Source organism: Drosophila ananassae, chromosome 3L (genome assembly GCF_017639315.1).
Source record: "Drosophila ananassae strain 14024-0371.13 chromosome 3L, ASM1763931v2, whole genome shotgun sequence".
Lineage (NCBI taxonomy): Eukaryota > Metazoa > Arthropoda > Insecta > Diptera > Drosophilidae > Drosophila > Drosophila ananassae.
This window is the reverse complement of record NC_057929.1, coordinates 11,662,691-11,680,669: the sequence shown is the minus strand read 5'-3', so window position 1 is coordinate 11,680,669 and position 17,979 is coordinate 11,662,691. Positions and strand designations below refer to the sequence as shown.

At 51.2% G+C, this 17,979-nt stretch overlaps 1 protein-coding gene across 8 annotated transcripts; it reads left to right on the top strand.

Moving 5' to 3' along the window:
- Positions 1 to 18: 18 nt before the first annotated feature.
- On the top strand, positions 19 to 17,710 carry LOC6494439 (protein enabled). Of its 8 annotated transcripts, XM_014907300.3 has the most exons (11): positions 20 to 286; positions 652 to 796; positions 8,159 to 8,280; positions 13,208 to 13,529; positions 13,585 to 13,817; positions 14,028 to 14,298; positions 14,452 to 15,132; positions 15,197 to 15,355; positions 15,413 to 15,628; positions 15,693 to 15,810; positions 15,870 to 17,710. In XM_014907300.3, exons 3-11 carry the CDS (start codon positions 8,276 to 8,278, stop codon positions 15,896 to 15,898), a joined length of 2,034 nt encoding a protein of 677 aa, XP_014762786.1. In that variant the 5' UTR covers positions 20 to 286; positions 652 to 796; positions 8,159 to 8,275; the 3' UTR covers positions 15,899 to 17,710. The 8 variants fall into 8 exon arrangements, with proteins under 8 accessions (XP_032306166.1, XP_014762786.1, XP_032306165.1 ...); XM_032450275.2 differs by lacking the exon at positions 652 to 796 and having other exon boundaries at positions 19 to 286; XM_032450274.2 differs by having other exon boundaries at positions 20 to 796.
- Positions 17,711 to 17,979: the final 269 nt, after the last annotated feature.

Here is a 17,979-nt window from a genome sequence, read left to right as displayed (position 1 = left end):
CACCCCTAGAAACTTCTTTTCCACCTCTGTTATCTCCCTTGTAATTGTTGTTGTAATTTTTTTTCAATTTCAACTGGAGCGGTTCGGCCCGGACGGTGAAAACTGAGAATACCTTATAATCGCGTCGCCTCAATGAATCGCCGGGAAAGGCCGTGAAGCAAGTACTTGGCACCGCGAAAAAATCATCGAGTCGGAGCGAGAACAGTGATTCCAGGAAGAACAACGGCCTGGAAATCTGCAATTTGTTTGGCGCTGTCGCGGAAAATGTTACTGCCGTCGAGTAGCTGTGAGTGTGTTTGAGCAAACAAAACCGAGTACAGCGCAAAATAAAGGGAGTTGTGGTGACGCATGTCGCAGATCGCTCCGTGTGCTTGATCCTGTGACGTTGGAAGTGCTCCTCAGCCAGAATCCTTGGCCATAAAAACAAAAATAAAACTCCATTTCGCGTCCAAGGAGCGAGAGAGAAGAAAAAAAATCGTGTCTCTACTCCTTGAAAAGGAGTTTGCTGCTCTCCCGCGCTCTCCCTGTCGCCCCTCTCTCTCTCTCTCTCTCTGTCTTGCCGCCTCGTTCGCACGGGTCTGGTGTCGGCCTTCCAGCGCCTTGCGAATAAAATTTAAACAAAAGTTTAATTAATAATTTCTAAATCGCCAGAGAGAAGGAATCGCTCAATCTCTCTCTCCCCCCTGTCTCTCTTGGGGGCACGGCGAAGGAGGCCAAAGGAGAATCAAGAGGAAGCAGCAGACGCCGCCGCCACTCGCACCACTACAGACGCATTTTCCTCTGTGGAAATGTTGTGGTAAGTTTTCTTTCCTTTCTTTTTTTGTTTTTTGCAAAATGTATTTTTAATTCGGGGAGTTGTTTTTGATTTACATTTCCATCTGCTCCTGTTTCTGCGCATGTTTTGTTTCACAATTCGTAGACTTCCGCTTTTTTGGGCTGCTTCTTCCTCCTCCTCCTTTTCTTCTTCTTCTTCTTCCACCACAAACACGCCCTTTTTTGCGCACCTCGCCTCGCATGCGTGTACTGCCTATATATGTGTGTGTGTGTGTTAGTGCAGTTTCTGGGCAGTTTCCTTGCATTTTCCGGCCTCCAAATTCGCGCAAATCGGTCGGTCGGTCGGCCCTTAAGAGCCACAACTCGGAACAGCTGTCGCCGCCACATCTTCGTCTTGGCCGCAAAACCAGTTCCTCTCTGCTGTCTCTGCTAGTGGGGGGTAGTGGGGGGCAGCAGCTAGCTGGTCTTCTTCTTCTGCTTAATTGGCTCTTCTTTGTACCCCGTTTCTGCCATTGTTGTTTTTGTTGTTCTCCTTGTTTTGGCTGCAGTGCTTCTTCTTCTTCTTCTCTTTCCACAAAACAAACAAAAACCTGCCATTTGAAGAGAGTGGGAAGGGGGGCAGACGGCAAGGGAGAGAGAAAAAGAGAGAGCCAGAGCCTGGGAGAGAGATGCGCAGATTGTGCGGGTGGGGCAGCCTCAGCTGCTTCCTCTTCTGGCTCCAGTGTTTGTTTGAACTTTAATTTATGCCACAGAGCCCCCTGCCCCCTCTCTTGTTGCAACATTTAAATGTCAATGCACCACCAGCAGCGGCAACATCTACTTTAGCCCTGAAATGGCAGCCAACTGCCATGACTCACTTCGCTGCCAAATGAAGCGGGCCAAAGACCTGCCACACGCCACACACACACACACACACACACACACAGCTCCACCACCCATAGGGCCAAAAAACACAAAACCCGTTCCAGATGTCTCTTTGAGGTTCCACTGTACCTCGCGATTTGCATGCCTCTCTCTCTCTCTCGCTCACTCACTCACTACCTACCTGGCGGCTACCTACTACTCCTATTTTATCCTCCTCCGCTCCGGGCCTTCCCCGCGGGCCAGTCCCACCACCACCACCACATGGCCTCGTGCAGCGCGGATTTCGAATTTTGTAATTGTTGCATTAGAACAGGGCGAAGAGAGGGGGGTGGCGAGGCGGTAGAGAAAGAGGGTGTGACGACACAGTTATCTGAACACCGTTAGCCCAGTTTTCAGGCCACCTCCACGGCACCACCGGCTGCCCCACTGCAATTGCGAATGGGGCGGGGGCTACTGCCAGATAAGATAACAACAAAAAAAAAGAAAGAAAGAAAATAACGCACACATGTCCTACGACTCGCTTCCAAGGGGGGGATGGTGTTCACTTACTTATTTTAATTTAATTTGTATTTCCCAAATATTTTCTATTAATGGATGAAATTTCAGGAACTACTGTTGTTGTTTTTGAGGCTTTTTAGTAAGTTTTTTAATCTTTTAAGGGGTTTCTCCACCAGCCATGTTTTCAGAGGGGAATCAGTCCCCACCGGTCCATCATAACTCCGAAACTATTGCAAAGATTGCTTGGAAATTTGGGATACAGTTTCAAAATAAATAATACTAGATGTAGCTGGAGATTTTCTTTCAAATTTGTAGGAATTTTGTAAAAAAAAACTGCTTGAAAGTGTTTTGAAAAGTTAAAATAAATGAAATATCATTTTGATTTTTGGATTTTAGATGATCCAGAATGTAATTAAGATGGAATAAGATGGTTTTTAGGTTTCTCCTCACATACATAGCATAATACTCTTAAAAATATTTGAATTGTTTACTTTTTTAATTTAGAATTATGATATAATACATTGATGGCAATAGTTTCATCAATAAATCTGAAATTTGAAGAGTTTTTATTTAGGGTTCTCCTTGTAAACTATCCTAAAATGTTGTTTTTTATGAAGAAATCTGAAATTATAGGGTTTTTTTTATCGGGTATCTCCTTATAAACTCTACATAATATTCCTTAAAATGTAATGTTTGAATTTCATAGTGGATATAATACTGGATAGACCTTAAAAGTTTCTCCAAGAAGTATTCACAAAAAGTTGATTTTTTTCACAGGAATTGAAGCAATTCCCCCCTTGTTCCATTTCCATTTCCATTTCCATTTTATCAACTTTGAAATTCTCTGGCTATCTGGCGTGTTTTGAATGAAATTCGAAATTCTGTTGCCAAATCAGAGCTTGGGCTGTTTTGTTTACTTTTTATGCTTTTTATTTTTACGATGACTAAACGGCCTGGCCTGTATGGGTTTTTGGGGGGAAATTCCAGGTACTGCTGGCTGGCTGGCTGGCTGGTCGGCATGCTGATGCACTAAAAAGACACTACACTTCTTCCGAATCTGAATCATAAACTGGCAGAGTCAACTTTTTGTTTTTGTGACTAAGGTGCGTGTCATAGCCGGCAGCTTCTGGAGGCGCAACAGAGCCAGAGAGGGAGACAGCGATAGAGAGGCTGGTGGAGGAAGCATTGAACTCTGAACTCTGAAATCCGAGCCATCGAGAGAGCCAAGCCACCCACATGGAGATGCCGCTCAGATCCAATTAACATTTCCGCATTCCGGACAGGCCGGCCTGTCCACTTCCTCCCACGCCGCCTCAATTCCGATTCTGATTCGGAATCTCAGTGGTGGAGATGCGGGAGATGGAGAGCCCCCTACCCCCTATGGCTCTACCGCTAGCTTCCTTCCACTTGGCCACTAGGAAATGGCTCGTGACACAGTTCCACCGGCCTAATGGCTCTGTCGCTGAGGCACTGAGGCACTGAGAGAAAAGAGTGGATGGTGTTGGAAGGCCATGCCACCTGGGATGACCATTTCTCTCCATGCATTTAATAACTCTATAGCTATCGGACGCGAAATGCATAATTTATAATCCGTAGAAGCGGAATCGGATGTGTGGAACGTGTTTGGGTTTTCTCATTAGAGCAGAGCAGAGCACCCCCTTCTCGAGGGGAGGCCTCGCCGACTAATTAATATCTTTCGCTGTTGATTCAACAATTGTTTTTGTTTATCTCTCTGGATTGCGGATTGCGGATGGCGGTCTGTTTCTGATCCGGAGCTATGGTGGGCAGGGGGAGGACCAGCCTCGGGAGCTCTAGAACCTGAGCACATGTGTCTCTTTGGAACACGAGCTCGGGCCAGCCTCAAGTGCATGGCCAGAAACTGCCAGACAATCAGAATTTTCGCTTAAGTGGGCAGCTTTTGTGCCTCCGTGGAGGAATCGGAGCCAAGAGTGGTCACTGTACCTCCAGCCGGCTGGCGTTTAACCATTTTTTCCGGCCTAGATACCCCGAGCGGACAAGATCTCCCGAGAGCGGCTCCTCCCCGTCACGCTCTAACGCTTGGCTTGCTGTGGTGGAGATGCAGTGCCTCCGATAGCTGCTACCCTGCAAGGGGGGATTAATTAAAACAAAATTACGATGTCTGCGGCCAATTTGCAGTTGTTAGAGAGCCGGCCGAGGAGGAGGGGCTAGTACTTGTCCAAAACCATTCCACTTGGCCCATAAACAAACGTATTTTTAGCCCCGCGCTTCCCAGAAATGGCGAGCAGCAGAAGAGCCAGCCAGAAGAGAACTCTTTCAAGGTAAGCCAGCCAGAAAGCGAGGAAACGCGCGGAAATCACTCAATAAGAGGGACATGGATCGGGGTTCCCGGAACCCACACCCGAAAACACACAAATGAACTCTGGCGAGTGTCGCGGGATGTGGTGGCCTGCCCCGCCCCAGGGCTCCGGAGATAAAACACTATCTCCAGGGCAGCCTCGGCTCTGGAAGCGGGAAGTACTTGGCTGATAAACTGAATTACGAGCTCCACAGAGGCTCCTCGAGGCTGTGCAATGAGCACGGAATGGTTGCGAGTGTCTGGTTCGGGATTTGTGATATATTTTATTATTTTATTATGGAAATTGTAACATTTTGCTGATATTATGGAGGCAAAATACATTTATTAGAGAAACTATGCTATAGAATCTTTATTTTGTTATTTATTCTTCTTTTAAGAACCTCTTTTATTGGACTTTATAGAAGTCATATTATAGAACCCTTATAATAGAACCAGTATAGGTTCCTCTCTCTATAAAAACTTCTATTTAATATCCTTATAGATCTCAGAACCTCTTCTAAAAACTTCTATGATGGAACTCATATAATAGAACCTTTATTGTGGGACTCATGTTATAGAACCCATCTAATGATTATATATATCTAGATATATATATAATCTGTCATTATAAATCCCGTACTATAGAACTTCTGTTGAAGAAACCCCTTTTAGAAACCTCTATTATAGAACTCTTAATGTAGAAACCCTTTTGGAAAAACACTCATTCTGCTGGGATAGTGATATCCACACGAAATCCCCCTCGTTTTCCCGGCTGAGGAGCTGGAGCTGATTGCATCCCGCTCTCCCTGCCCTCCCCTCCCCTTCCCCCACTCGCCTCGCTGGAATGGCAAGCACTTGAAGTGCTTCCGGTCTCCCAGTCCTCGGGTCTGGGGTCTCCAGCGAACAAAAACAATCGCACCGTCGAGCCAAGTGCGGGGGGAGTGGCAGGGGCGGACCTGGCCTGGGAGCTGCTCTTTATTTTCCTCCAAAAGCTTCCTCCTCTCCAGCTGTGGAGTTCGATTTTTTGTCGGTTTTTCGGATTGCTTTCTGGCGTTTTTCGAGGATGGAACCTGAGACCCGGCTGGAGTGGAGTGGAGTGGCGGGGAGAGGGCCACAGGTGGCGTTGGCCCCTCCTCCGTTCCCTCCCCACATTCCAACTCCCAGTCTTCCCGGACAATTTGTAACTTGAACTCTTTTTGTTGCCTTGGCTTGGCTCCCTTGGCTCCGCGGTGGAGCTATTGTTGTTTCTCGCTCGATTGCAGTGGCAGTGCACTGGGAGGAACTGGGGGCCACTCTCCTCCCTCAGACAGCAGGGCGACTGCCCACTTTCTCTCAGTGTATGCCGGCTTTTTGTCCCTGCAGATCGTATTATGATTATGGTGTTTTTATGACGCTCCTCACTTGAACTCTGTGCCCCGCCGGCGACAGACTCCCCCAGTGCCTTTGTGCCTCCTCCGGCAGTGTAATAATTTAATAGAGTTCGCCTTTGTAGTGGGAAGCGGTTGACTCCGCCGGTCTTCTCCTCTTTTTCCGATTTATCAGCGAGGGAGCTCGCATTCCAGAAGACGGCGGAGACAATTGAAACATTATTCAATAATTATCGCCGAAAAGAGTGCCGCTCCGCCGAGCAAGACACTCGAGCGGAACAAAGTGTTCCTCGAAATATGAAATATTGGGACGCGAATCAGAGCGGAGACTGGTCTCCGGAGGGATTAGGGGATTGGGGAGGCCTAGCCCCACCCACAATCGAAAGTCAGTGACCCACAGAGCGGCAACTATCTTGCAGATACATTTTTAATCATCTGCCGAGTAACACAAGAGGCGCGACGATGACTTGCCGCTTGGCTGGCTCTGTTCTCCGATATGCCTGGGAATCCGGGTCATCCCATCCCAGCCTCCGAAGCCATTCTTCGTCCAATCCATCCGTCGATTATCGCCAGCAAATCGATCATTTTGGCTCTTTCAGCGAAGATCACAGGCCCCGCGGCGTTCGACCCAAATTGCGGAGTAATTCCACTTGGCCTGGCCAACACGTGCACTCCCAGGTCCCTCCCAGCCCGGAGCTCCCCAAAGAGAGCGAAAAAGCAGACAGAGCCTGGCCCCAAAACCAGTTGCCAGTTGCCAGTCACCAGCTAGTAGCTCCTCCCCTTGGGGCAGAGGAGACAACAGAAATTACCGCATAAAGCGAGTGGCAAGAAGATGGACGGAGGAGGCAGCAGACTTAATGAGGACTTTTATGAGCTGCAAGTGGAGGATGGGTGGAGGGCACTGGCCAAAAAGGGGAGTAACTAGTGGCTTATGGAGTAAGAAGTATAATATTATGGTTCAGAGAATAAATAGTACCATCTTTATAGGAAATAATCTTTATAGAAAACTCTGAAAAACTTGTTATTTTTGGGTCTGGGTCTGGGCAGGGCACTGAAGACTCCTCTTAGGAGCCTCGACTCATCGGGAACTCCCGTGAGTAGGCCCCGGGAGAGGTGGCTTGTTTGGCTGACAAATCGTTGGTGGCACGCAAGGGGCACGTGAGTCAACTCCCGACCCACTGACATCATCGGGATGGTCCCGGAATTCCCAGGAAGCTCAGAAGTCACTGGGAATCGGAATTGGTTGACTAATCTAGTTGCCAGTCACCCTCAGTCGGGTTAAGCGTCGGAGTTTAAACTCCAGAACCCTGATCCGAAGAGCAGGCCTCCGTTCAGGGGTGGCTCTTCCGAAAACCACCACTGGAAGCCAGTCCTCTCTCAGTCCTCTTCCTCTCCCTGCTCCGAAGTGCCAAATATTTCACTTGTTTCTAATTTCTGGCAGGATAATTGCCCAGGGACACTGTCAGGGTGGGTCCTGAAGCGGTAGATGTGCGCCTCCTCCCCCTCCTCCTGGCTGGGAATTAACTCGCAAAATGTTGGCCCATTAACGGGCCACTCCATCCCCTAAACCGCTCCACCCCATTCTCGTTCCTGCTGCAATGTTGCACCAACATTTCCGGCCACTAAAGCAGCACAAGTGCGTGCTTCTGAATGAAGGTTTTTCCAGGCGGAAGGCGGAACTCAATGACGTAAGAGGGTGGTGGCTAGGTGGGGGGAAGGGCAGGGGACTAACTGGGTCAAAATTCTTGGGCGGAGAAGATGCCGCGGGGCGTGGCCGCGAGGGGCGGCCCAGATCTCCGCCAGAGTGGTGACCTGATTCGCAATGCAAATGCCGCAACCTGCTCATCTCTAGCCCGTCTCTTGTCATTCCATTTTACTTTTGTTTATTGCCGGTTAGCTGGCTTTTGGCCCGTTTGGGCCAGGTCTTTTGTCACTCCGCCCCAGAACGAAAGAAAAAGTTTCAGTTCCAGTTCCAGTTGCAGGTGATTGTGCCCCCGGGCTATTAATTCATCATTAGGCTTTCACTTCCCTGGATAGTTCTTTCATTTCAAGGTTCCAATCCCCCTCGACTCTTTGTGGGAAAAACAAAACACGGCTTAGCCGCGGTTGACCCCATTTGACCTCTTGCTATTGGCTTTGAATCAATGCCCCTTCGGGTCAGACAGCAGAGGGATGAGGTTAACCAGGGGAGGTGATAGGCAGCCTTCCTTCTAGCGGAAATTGGCAGGAAAATTCCCATTGAGTTTCCCCCTTGGGAAGAAGTAACTGGAGTACCGGTGCACTTGATTTATGAGCTGTATCTCTAACTGTATCTGTTTCTGCTCTTCCGCTCTTGCAGATCTCAAGGCCTAGACCTGGACTAGAGGAACCAACTGGAAGCACACTTACCCCCCCAAACACCGAAGAACCACCACAGGGCTGAGGCAGCCACGACGCCAACAGAAACCAAATCGCAATGACGTAAGTTGCAGGCGGACTTCGACAATCAATAGATACTCGCTAGCTATCTGGCAGATGCAAAGATACAACAAGTTCGCTGTCAATCGCTCGTGAAGGACATTTCAATTACTACCCAGACAATTGCTATTCAGACTCTCGTCCAAATTGGTTCAATTCACAGATTCCCCAGACTAGCACCTCTCAGGGGTCAGGGGGCTCTCTTGGTCAAACCTGGGCCACTGGGCCATTAATCCCCGTAATTTGTTTGGTCTAGGAGGGGTGCGGCCTTCCAGTTCCAGTTCCAGTTCCAGGTACTGGAGCTGGAGCTGGAGGGAGTCGCTGGTCACCCGATAACCAAATTGTGAATAAGCAGAAAACGCAGCGCGTTTGCGTTTTATTATTTCTGCTGTGGCTTTCTGCCGTTTTTGGGTGTGTCATCATTAAAACGGTGTCTCCGAGGAAATCCGGCCAGCCAGCTAGCCACCAGCTACCCACCGGAGGGCTTTAAACTCTGCTTCTCCTTGGAGCGCTCTCCGTCCGGATGGCAGTCGAACTGCGCCGCTCGATGGGTAACCTTTGTCCCGCGGACCTGCTGAACGGGAACATTCTTCCGCCGAGGTAGGCCTGCCTGCCTTCCCATCTGGCGCCAGTCTAATGGCAGCATCTCCCGGTCAAGTGGTCTTCTAATAGTTGCCGTAATTGCCGGCTTATCGAGTGCATCAATCGAGTGGGATTTTGGGGGGAGATCTCTCTTTCACTCCGAAGTCATCTTCAAGCAATGAGTTTCGGTTTAACGGACGCTATTTGGGTTTAAGATTCCGGCACTCTGGCTCTAATCCTCCGAGAGTCGAGCCTGATAGAAGCTGGTGGCAGTAAGCTGAAAGGATTTAAACAGGATCCAGGAGCCAGCAGAACAGGTGCAGCTGAAGAGTGACCCAAATCGGGGCTTTTTGAGCTACTGTTCCACTGGAAACTAAACCTGTTCGAAGTCAGCAATCTAAACTCTTTAAAAATGTGTAAGAGAATGTGTTTTTTGGTCAGTGTGTCCCTACAGCAGGAAGCGCTTCTCTCCGACCATCGCCAGTGATATTTGATATTGATGGAGACCCCCGTCCCTCCCAGACCTCCCCGGGAAGCAGTGTTTGCCCGGAGCAAACTCCACCGAGTCTGGGCCTCCTGTCCGCCTGGCAACGCATGTGTGGGCTTTGTTTGTTTTGCTTTTCGGCCGCTGGCTGTGGATTATGGCCCGAAAGAGGCCGGGAACTCATTTAGTTGCCAAATCACTGGAGCCGCGGCACACGCTCCCAGCCGAAAAACCGAAAAACCAGATCTCGACAAAGCCATTAGAGCTAGACGATAATCGGAGAACGAGATCGGAGAACCGAACCACTTACAATGGGCCGCAATAATGTTAATTGGAAATTACGTTTAGGAATAGTTGAGGGCAAGAAACCGAAACTGAGACCGAGACCGAGATCTCCGAGAGCTGCCAGCTCCGAGCTCCGAGCTACAATGTTGTATGAATTTTTCATAACATGCCACAAGCTGTGCAGCCCCTCCTCCTCCTCCAGCCGCCAGTCCGGTCGCCGCCAAAGGAAAGAACATACTTGTAGCAGTCACTCGGGGGGGAAATATAAATTATTGAGCTCGTTTCTTAAGTAATTATCGCACTGACGGACGGAACCGACTCACAGAGTCGCGGAATGGCCGCATGACTGGCTGACGGATGGACTGATGGACTGACGGATTGACGCTCCGAGAGTGCCCCAGGCCCCGAGTCGGTTCTCGAGCGTTTATCGCATAACCTTTCGAGGGGTATACTCTACTCTAGGAGAACCTTGTGCCATATTTCACAGTACAGAGATTCTCCTCCAAGGTCTGGGGTTTTGTAATCTCTGGAAGCAGCCTGCAGCCTGAAGCCTGAAGAGCAGACTCTCCCGACCCTCCCCTGCTTGTAATTAGAAAGAATGGCTGCATCTACCTGTGCTCGGGTCTTCCCAGCCCGGGGTCAGCCTCCAGCTCACCAGTTCCCATTACTCTATTGACTCTGGAGCGCAATTATTTGCCTTTGGACGAACTCAAAGCGCAGGAGCCGCTCCAGTCTTCTCTGGGCCGGAGCTGGCTCTCGCGCGGCTTTGTTTGTCTTCGAGGCCAGAAGACTCTCTGCGCTCTCAGACCAGTCTCGGATCTGGGCTTCAGTCTCCAACGGGTCTTGACTTCGCGCGGACGTGCTTCTCGGCCGGGTCGGCAAACATTCGGCTAGTGAGTGATTCGACTTGGTTCAGTCGGCTAAGTGTGTGTGAGTGAGTGTGGGATCGATCGTGGGATCGATCTGCGTGGAGTGTTCAGGGGACGCCTCTGCAAATATTGGCCAACAGCTCCGGTGGTTAATGGCCATGAAGAAGCTGTACGCGAAGACCTCGTTCACCAGCAAGAAGCCCTCGGGTGCGGCCGCCTCCTCGCCCATCCTTGCCTACCACCAGCCGGCGGGCGGCTACGACGTCCAGGCGGTGGCCCTGCCCCACTCCGGGGAGCTCATCCGGCGCAGCCAGAGCATGCACCACAAGTTGTCGCCGCCCGTGGTCGGCAAGGCCTCCGACTACTACAGCATCGAGGAGCTCCAGGAGCTGGACCTGCTCGACTACCGCCACCCCATGTACCACCACTACCAGCACCAGCAGCAGCAGCAGCAGGAGCTGCAGCGCCAGCGGTACCACGAGCACGAGCAGCTGGTGCTGCAGCTGCCGAAGGCGGGAGGAGGAGGAGCCATCTACGAGGCCCCCAGCCAGAGGGCGCAGCCGGCCCAGGATCAGTTGTTGTATGTAGCCCTGAAGGGAAGCCCGGCGGCAGAGAGGGCCGCCAACGTCTCCTCATCCAGTACTAGCTCATCCTCATCTTCCTCTGTGATTTTCTCCACACTGCGCAAGTGCGTCTCCCCCTCGAATCCGATCGAGAGCCCCAAAGTTCCGCCCTCCAAGCTCGGCTCCTCCATGTCGTTCTCAATTAGAACCACGGCAGTAGCCTCTGCAACAGTACCAGTACCATCACCACCACCACCAGCTACAACACCATCACCACAACAACACAAGCAACATCTCTATAGCAACATACATCACTTTCTGCTCCAGCAACAGAGGCTGCCGCGGCAGGGTCTGGTTCTGAACCACAAACACCACACACTACAGCGGCGGCACAATTCGGTCAAAGATAAATTCATTGGGGGCACCACTGCGGCGATTTCTGCGTATGTGTAAGAGCCACTTCCCGCTCGTCTCTGCCCAGAACCCCACTCTCCACCCACTACTTCCGATCTGTCCCCACGTAGCACTCGGCAATGGGTACTTGGCACTTGGCACTTGGCCCTGGGATCGGGTGCGTTCTTGGGCTGAAACGCGAAGAAATCAAAGCACTCTGGTGCTGGTGCTTAATCACAATTATAATTATAATTTAACGCCAATTAAGCTGGAAAGCGCTTTCGTGCAACTGCAGCGCGGCTTAACGCACGAATAAATCCCCCTGGCATGCAAAATTTCACCTGCCACACCTCTGGCTGGCTTTCGAGGGGGGTTTCGAGGGGCTCAGCATCTTGGCAGACTTGGCTTGATAGATTCTGGTGGGAGATGGCTATCTCCTAAAGGTAGATCGCAGTCTTAGACATTCCTCACGTCTCCGAGTACGTGATTCCAGGGAATAGATCTCTCGACCACTCACTAGTGGGTCTATGAATCACAAGTCGCGGATGATAAAAACAAAGCGTCAGGCCTTGGTATCGGACTGCTCCGATACACATACATATTTTAGTTCGCAATTTGATTGACGGCCATTGTCTGGGTTTTCTGCTGAGCGCAGAAAATTCACTTTCGTTGCCACGAACTCGATGCAAATCAGAGGCAGCCCCGGCAGGCTTGCGGCTCATAATACCAAGCTCCGATCTGATCCGGCCTGGCCTGAATGGCAGTGGTTATATAAGGCCCTGGGACTGTGGCACAGCTGTGGCCTGAGCTCTCGGATTCGGATTCGGATTCGGATTCAGATCGGTCTGTCCGGTTGTCCGCTGTCCGCGCACTCCATTTAAGTGCAAAACTACTCGCGGCTTTTGGCCCGGCCAACTGCGCGGCCAGAATTGTGCAGACTCGACTCGTTTGGCGGCTGCTCTCGGCCACTGCCTCGCTCCGTTCCCCAGTAGCCCACCACTCGCAGCAAGAAATAGAAGAAACGGGCTACAGAGAGCGAAGTGCCCGAGAGATCAGGCCTTCATGACAGGGTCTACTTGCCAGTACCTCCAGTACCAGTTCGCTCAGTGTAGACAGCCTCTGGGAAGTTGATTAAAGGCAACTCGTCATCGCCTTTGCATTTTTCCAACGAAGGCGTTCGCTTGCCAAGCGTAGCTGGCCAGGTTGGCTTTGTTGGCTTTGTGGCTTTAATTGTCAACCGGGAAGCGAGGCAAAAAATGGTAAAGGTTGCGAGAGCTCATGCGGGCATGGGCATATTAGAACATTCATTAGAATCATTTAATCGGTCCGGGCGAGGAGGCAGCCTCACAACACTGCCACTGCCACTGCCACTGCCACTGCCTCTGCAACTGCAACTGCATGACAGGTGTGTGAGATCGCAAAGAAATGCCCAGCACTTCCTGCCTTTCCGCGGCTGGAGGCCCTTGGCCTGGCGAGTCGTGTGAAAACAGCGGAGATCACTGCACTGCCCTGCCTGGCCACCTGGATGGGGGAGCTGCGGAGCAAATCTAATGATTGGAAAACCATTTCTCATTAGGGCTTTTTCCGAGAAGTCTTAATCGAGAGACGCTTCTCTGAACTCGCACATTCCTGGCTAGGAATAGTTTGTCTGCCATTTTCATTCATTAATCCCCATTCTACTCCTTTCATTCCTCCATCATATGGCCGTTTAAGTAGTGCCCTGTTTTTACTCAAACTCTCCCGATTTCTTTCAGTGAGCAGAGCATAATCGGGGCGCGGGCCTCCGTGATGGTCTACGACGACAACCAGAAGAAGTGGGTGCCCTCGGGCAGCTCCTCGGGCCTGAGCAAGGTGCAGATCTACCACCATCAGCAGAACAACACCTTCCGGGTGGTGGGCCGCAAGCTGCAGGACCACGAGGTGGTCATCAACTGCTCCATCCTGAAGGGCCTCAAGTACAACCAGGCCACCGCCACCTTCCACCAGTGGCGCGACTCCAAGTTCGTCTACGGCCTCAACTTCTCGAGCCAGAATGACGCGGAGAACTTTGCCAGGGCCATGATGCACGCCCTCGACGTGAGTCCACTTGAATCTTACATCCAGTTCTTGGAGTAACCATCTCTGATTGCAGGTCTTGAGCGGCCGGGTGGCCAACAACCCGGGGGGCCAGCCCACCAACGGCAATGGATATGAGGAGGACATGGGCTACCGCACCATGACCAGCGAGGACGCGGCCATTCTGCGCCAGAACAACGGCATCGGTGGCCACATCACGCCCTCCGCCCAGACGCCCACGTCCCAGACGAACCAGAACAACATCCCCCAGAGCCCGCCGACGCCCCAGGGCCACCATCGCACCAGCAGGTAGGTGTCCGGCATCTCCATTGCTTCTTCATTTGGGCGGGAAATGTCAATAGTTGGGATGCAGAGCAGAGCGAGGAGAGAGTATGCTCCTCCTCGAAACACAGTTAGGGCTTATAAGTTGTCCACTTCTGGGCTCCCATGTCCCACTTATCGTTCCATCACTCATCTCCATCCCCACCCTCGCCTACTACCCTTTGCTTACCCGAAAAGGAATTCCCTCAGCGCCCCACCGGCTCCACAGCCCCAACAGCAGCAGCAGCAGCAGGCACAGATGGGCCAGCCGGGATCCCACTACGGACCCACCGGGAACGGACCAGCCGCCAACGGCCTGCCGCCGCAGGGCAACCCCCAGCAGATTCCACCGGCTCCCCAGCAGCCCCAGCAGCAACAGCAACAGCAGCAGCAGTTCCAGCAGCAGCAGCAGCCACAGTACCAGCAGCCCCAGATGGTACCAGTCCAGGGGGGATATGCGCCCTCGCAGGTGAGTCCTCTTCGAGCTTGTCCTTGCCCCCATCCCAGAGTCCTCATGCGGTATTTCTGTTTCATTTCATTGGCAATTGGCTTGATCCTGACTCCCGACCACCTGACTACCACCTGACTACCACCCGCTACCACCACCACAACCCACCACTAGCAGTACCAGCAGCCCCACTACGTGCTCTCCAATTCTAATCCCAATCTCACTGTGCATCAATACCCAACACAGCAGCAGGCCCAGCAGCCGCCGCAGGCTCCCCAGGCCCCGCTCCAGAACGGCGGCATGTACATGGTGGGCCACGGCCACCTGCCCAGCTCCGCGAGCGCCAACAGCGTGGTGTACGCCAGCCAGCAGCAGATGCTTCCGCCCCAGGCGCCGGCGATGCCGGGCCCTGGCTACGGCCTGCCCCCCGGGGCAGTTCCGCCCCAGCAGCAGCAGCAGCAGGCGGAGAATCCCTACGGCCAGGTGCCCATGCCGCCGCCCATGAATCCGTCGCAGCAGCAGCAACAGCAGCCGCCGCAGCTGAATCGCATGAGCAGCCAGGGAGGCGCGGCGGCTCCGGCCCCACCGCCACCGCCGCCAAGCTTCGGCGGAGCTCCACCTGCCCCGCCGCAGATGTTCAATGGGGCTCCGCCGCCGCCGCAGCCACCGGCTCCTCCGGCGCCGCCTGCCATGGGCGGGGGGCCGCCAGGAGCTGGGCCAGGTGGGCCGGGGGCACCGCCTCCACCACCGCCGCCGCCGGGGTTGGGTGGAGCGCCCAAAAAGGATGATCCCCAGGCCGATCTCATGGGCTCGCTTGCTTCGCAGCTCCAGCAGTTCAAGCTCAAAAAGAACAAGGTATGAATGGGTTATATCGTGTCCCTTTGAATGGCTAACTCACTGGCTTGGGTCTTCTCCGCAGTCCACAACATCTGCTCCCGAGAACAGCGGCAGCAGCACCTCCAGTGGCGGCAGCGGCAACTATGGAACCATTGGCCGCAGCTCCAATGGCATGGCCTCCATGATGGACGAGATGGCCAAGACGCTGGCCAGACGTCGGGCTCAAGCCGAGAAGAAGGATGTAAGTGTGTCTGGGTGACCTCTGGCATCGCCGACTAACGATTCCCTCTACTTTCAGCCTGACCCCGAACCTGAGGTGAAGCAACGGCCCTGGGAGAAGTCCAACACACTGCCACACAAGCTGGGCGCCGGCAGCGGCTCCGGAGGAAGTGGCCATGGCGGAGCCAACGGCAGTTCGGGTGGAGCTGGAAGCAACACAACGAACAGTGGCGGAGAGTCGCCCCGACCCATGCGCAAGCGCTTCGGCAGTGCCAGCGAAGAGACCATTCTCAAGGTGAGAAATCCTGGTCAGATTCCCCGGAGAACGCCAGACTATAACTCTTTTCTCCCTCATCCAGGTCAATGGCGATGGCCTGTCCCTGGCCCTTTCCAACGGAGACTTGGACACACTCAAGGCTGAGATAGTGCGCGAGATGCGGCTGGAGATCCAAAAGGTCAAGAACGAGATCATAGATGGTGGGTCCGCCAGAGCACAGAATGGAGTCTGAGATATCTAATTTCCATTCCCTTTCCAGCTATAAAATCGGAGTTCAATCGAAGATAGATTAGCGCACTGTCGGGATAATGGCCGGGAGGCATCCATCCTCTCCAGGAAGCCCTCACGACTGCTTTTCCAGAACCAGGAGCCAGGCGCCAGGAGGGGAGCAGGAGCCGGATGATCGGCCACAGCCGGGCGTGTAATTTAAGACATTCGCATAGTATTCGGAGGTATCGAAGCTCGCAACATTTCTAGAATGTTGACGTTCGATGTGGGCGTGGCAAGTGCTCGGGGGAAGCGCATATTCGGGAGGCACTTGCTCTAGGTTAACACAAAAAACACATCTAGGCTAACGCGAAAAACACAAAAACACACAAATACTGAAGGCGGGGAGTTTAGTCAAAGTAATTATTTTATAATTTAGATTGGGAGGAAGCTAACCGACTTCTTAGTTATGTAACTACACCTACCTACTGTTGTACATTATTTTGCATAAGTCTATAAGCCAATTTTAGTGTGAGAAGCACGCCTGCAATGTATCGGTAGCCCCAAAGCCCTCTTTCGTTTGTTCCTTCAACTCCTTAGTTTGTTATGCTCCGCCGGGGACTCCGCCCTCAGCCCCCAGTCCCCAGCCCCCTGTTTTTGTACCAAAATCAAAATGATCAGCGTTTGTAATTAAACATAGAACGTACTTCTTACACAACATGCCACAAAGCATACATATATAGACGGTATATCTACGATCGTACTCATTAACCTACACCTAAAGGGAACTAGTATTACGAACTCAAATCGAAACGAAAACAATTCCACAAACAAACGCGTCATCCATCAAGGCTCCTTCAAGCATTTCCTCCATGAATCACGAAAGCCACGACAACTTCCTAAGCACACGATCTCATACGACTCAATTTTAAGAAACCAACCAGACCAGCAAGTCTTCAGCGAATCTTCAGCCAATCAGTTAGAGAACCGGAAACGGAAACGAAAACGGAAAGAATCAGATATCGTAACAGAAACAGTTCAAACCGGAATTGAGCGTGGTGTTCAGGACTCGGACTCTTAGGTCGAGCCACTTAGCGTTAGAATCACACATGAATAATCCCCGATCTATACAGCGAAATTAGAAAGCTAAATTAACAATCGACTGCTGCGTATTATGCATACAAATAATACATATAAAGTATATTTATATAGAGGAACGCCACTGATTATTGTAACTCCTCATTCTCCTCCTCCTCCCCAGACGATCCTGAACATATGCGTACCAATTCAACTTCCATATACGACTAAGACTTAATAGCGAAATTATTGAATGACGGGACAGGCCAAGAAGACCGGAAGTGGGTCAGGAAGTAGGAAGGATATCCGATAGAGATGCTTAGGCGAGAGGACGAGTTTAGTTCTTAAGGCATAAACGAAGTGAAATTGTTTATTAAGTGGACGAAGATGAAGATTTATTTATACTGAGTGGGGAGGCGGCAGTGGAGTTGCCGTCTCAGCCAGTAGTTGTGTATAATTCGAATGCATATATACATTTTAATTTTTGTAATTTAACAATAATTTTTATATTGACTGTGCGACGGTTGCGGCGATATATGCGAGTATATATATAGAGTATATGGAATACCTAGTTATATGGCGGCCACACACACGGTTAGGTGTGTATGTAAATGTTATGATTTTTGTATTTTTATATATGATCTTTGCATTGCGACCACAATGGAAACAATTTAATATTAAACACACGTAAACTATTTTAAAGCAAGTAAAAAACGGATGCGCGCGGATGCATCAGGCGCGCAACTTTTTATGTATTAAATTAAATATATTATACACTTATATACAACCAGAATATTCAATATACATACGTGAAAGCGAAAAGTGGAAGGAAGAGCAGCCGACATTAACTCGAGATCAAAATATATATTAAAATCAGCAACGGATTCACTTAGATCGATAAGGGCATAAGTTATATACGGCGATGCGGTCCGGCGATCGGAATCCGAATCGGAAGGAATAGAAGCGCAAAACATTATATGCATATTCAACAAAAGAACGTACAGTGAAATAAACAAGCAACGTTTGTATGTGAAAACCAAATAAATGGCTTTTATTTAATTGGGATTTCAGGCAGATCACTCATA

Coding starts and splice junctions, on each gene's coding strand:
- LOC6494439 (XM_001960276.4), top strand. CDS start 10,650: ATGGCCATGAAGAAGCTGTACGCGAAGACCTCGTTCACCAGCAAGAAG. Junction 11,078..13,207: donor CCGGCCCAGGATCAGTTGTT/GTATGTAGCCCT, acceptor GATTTCTTTCAG/TGAGCAGAGCATAATCGGGG. Junction 15,133..15,196: donor TCAAGCTCAAAAAGAACAAG/GTATGAATGGGT, acceptor TCTTCTCCGCAG/TCCACAACATCTGCTCCCGA.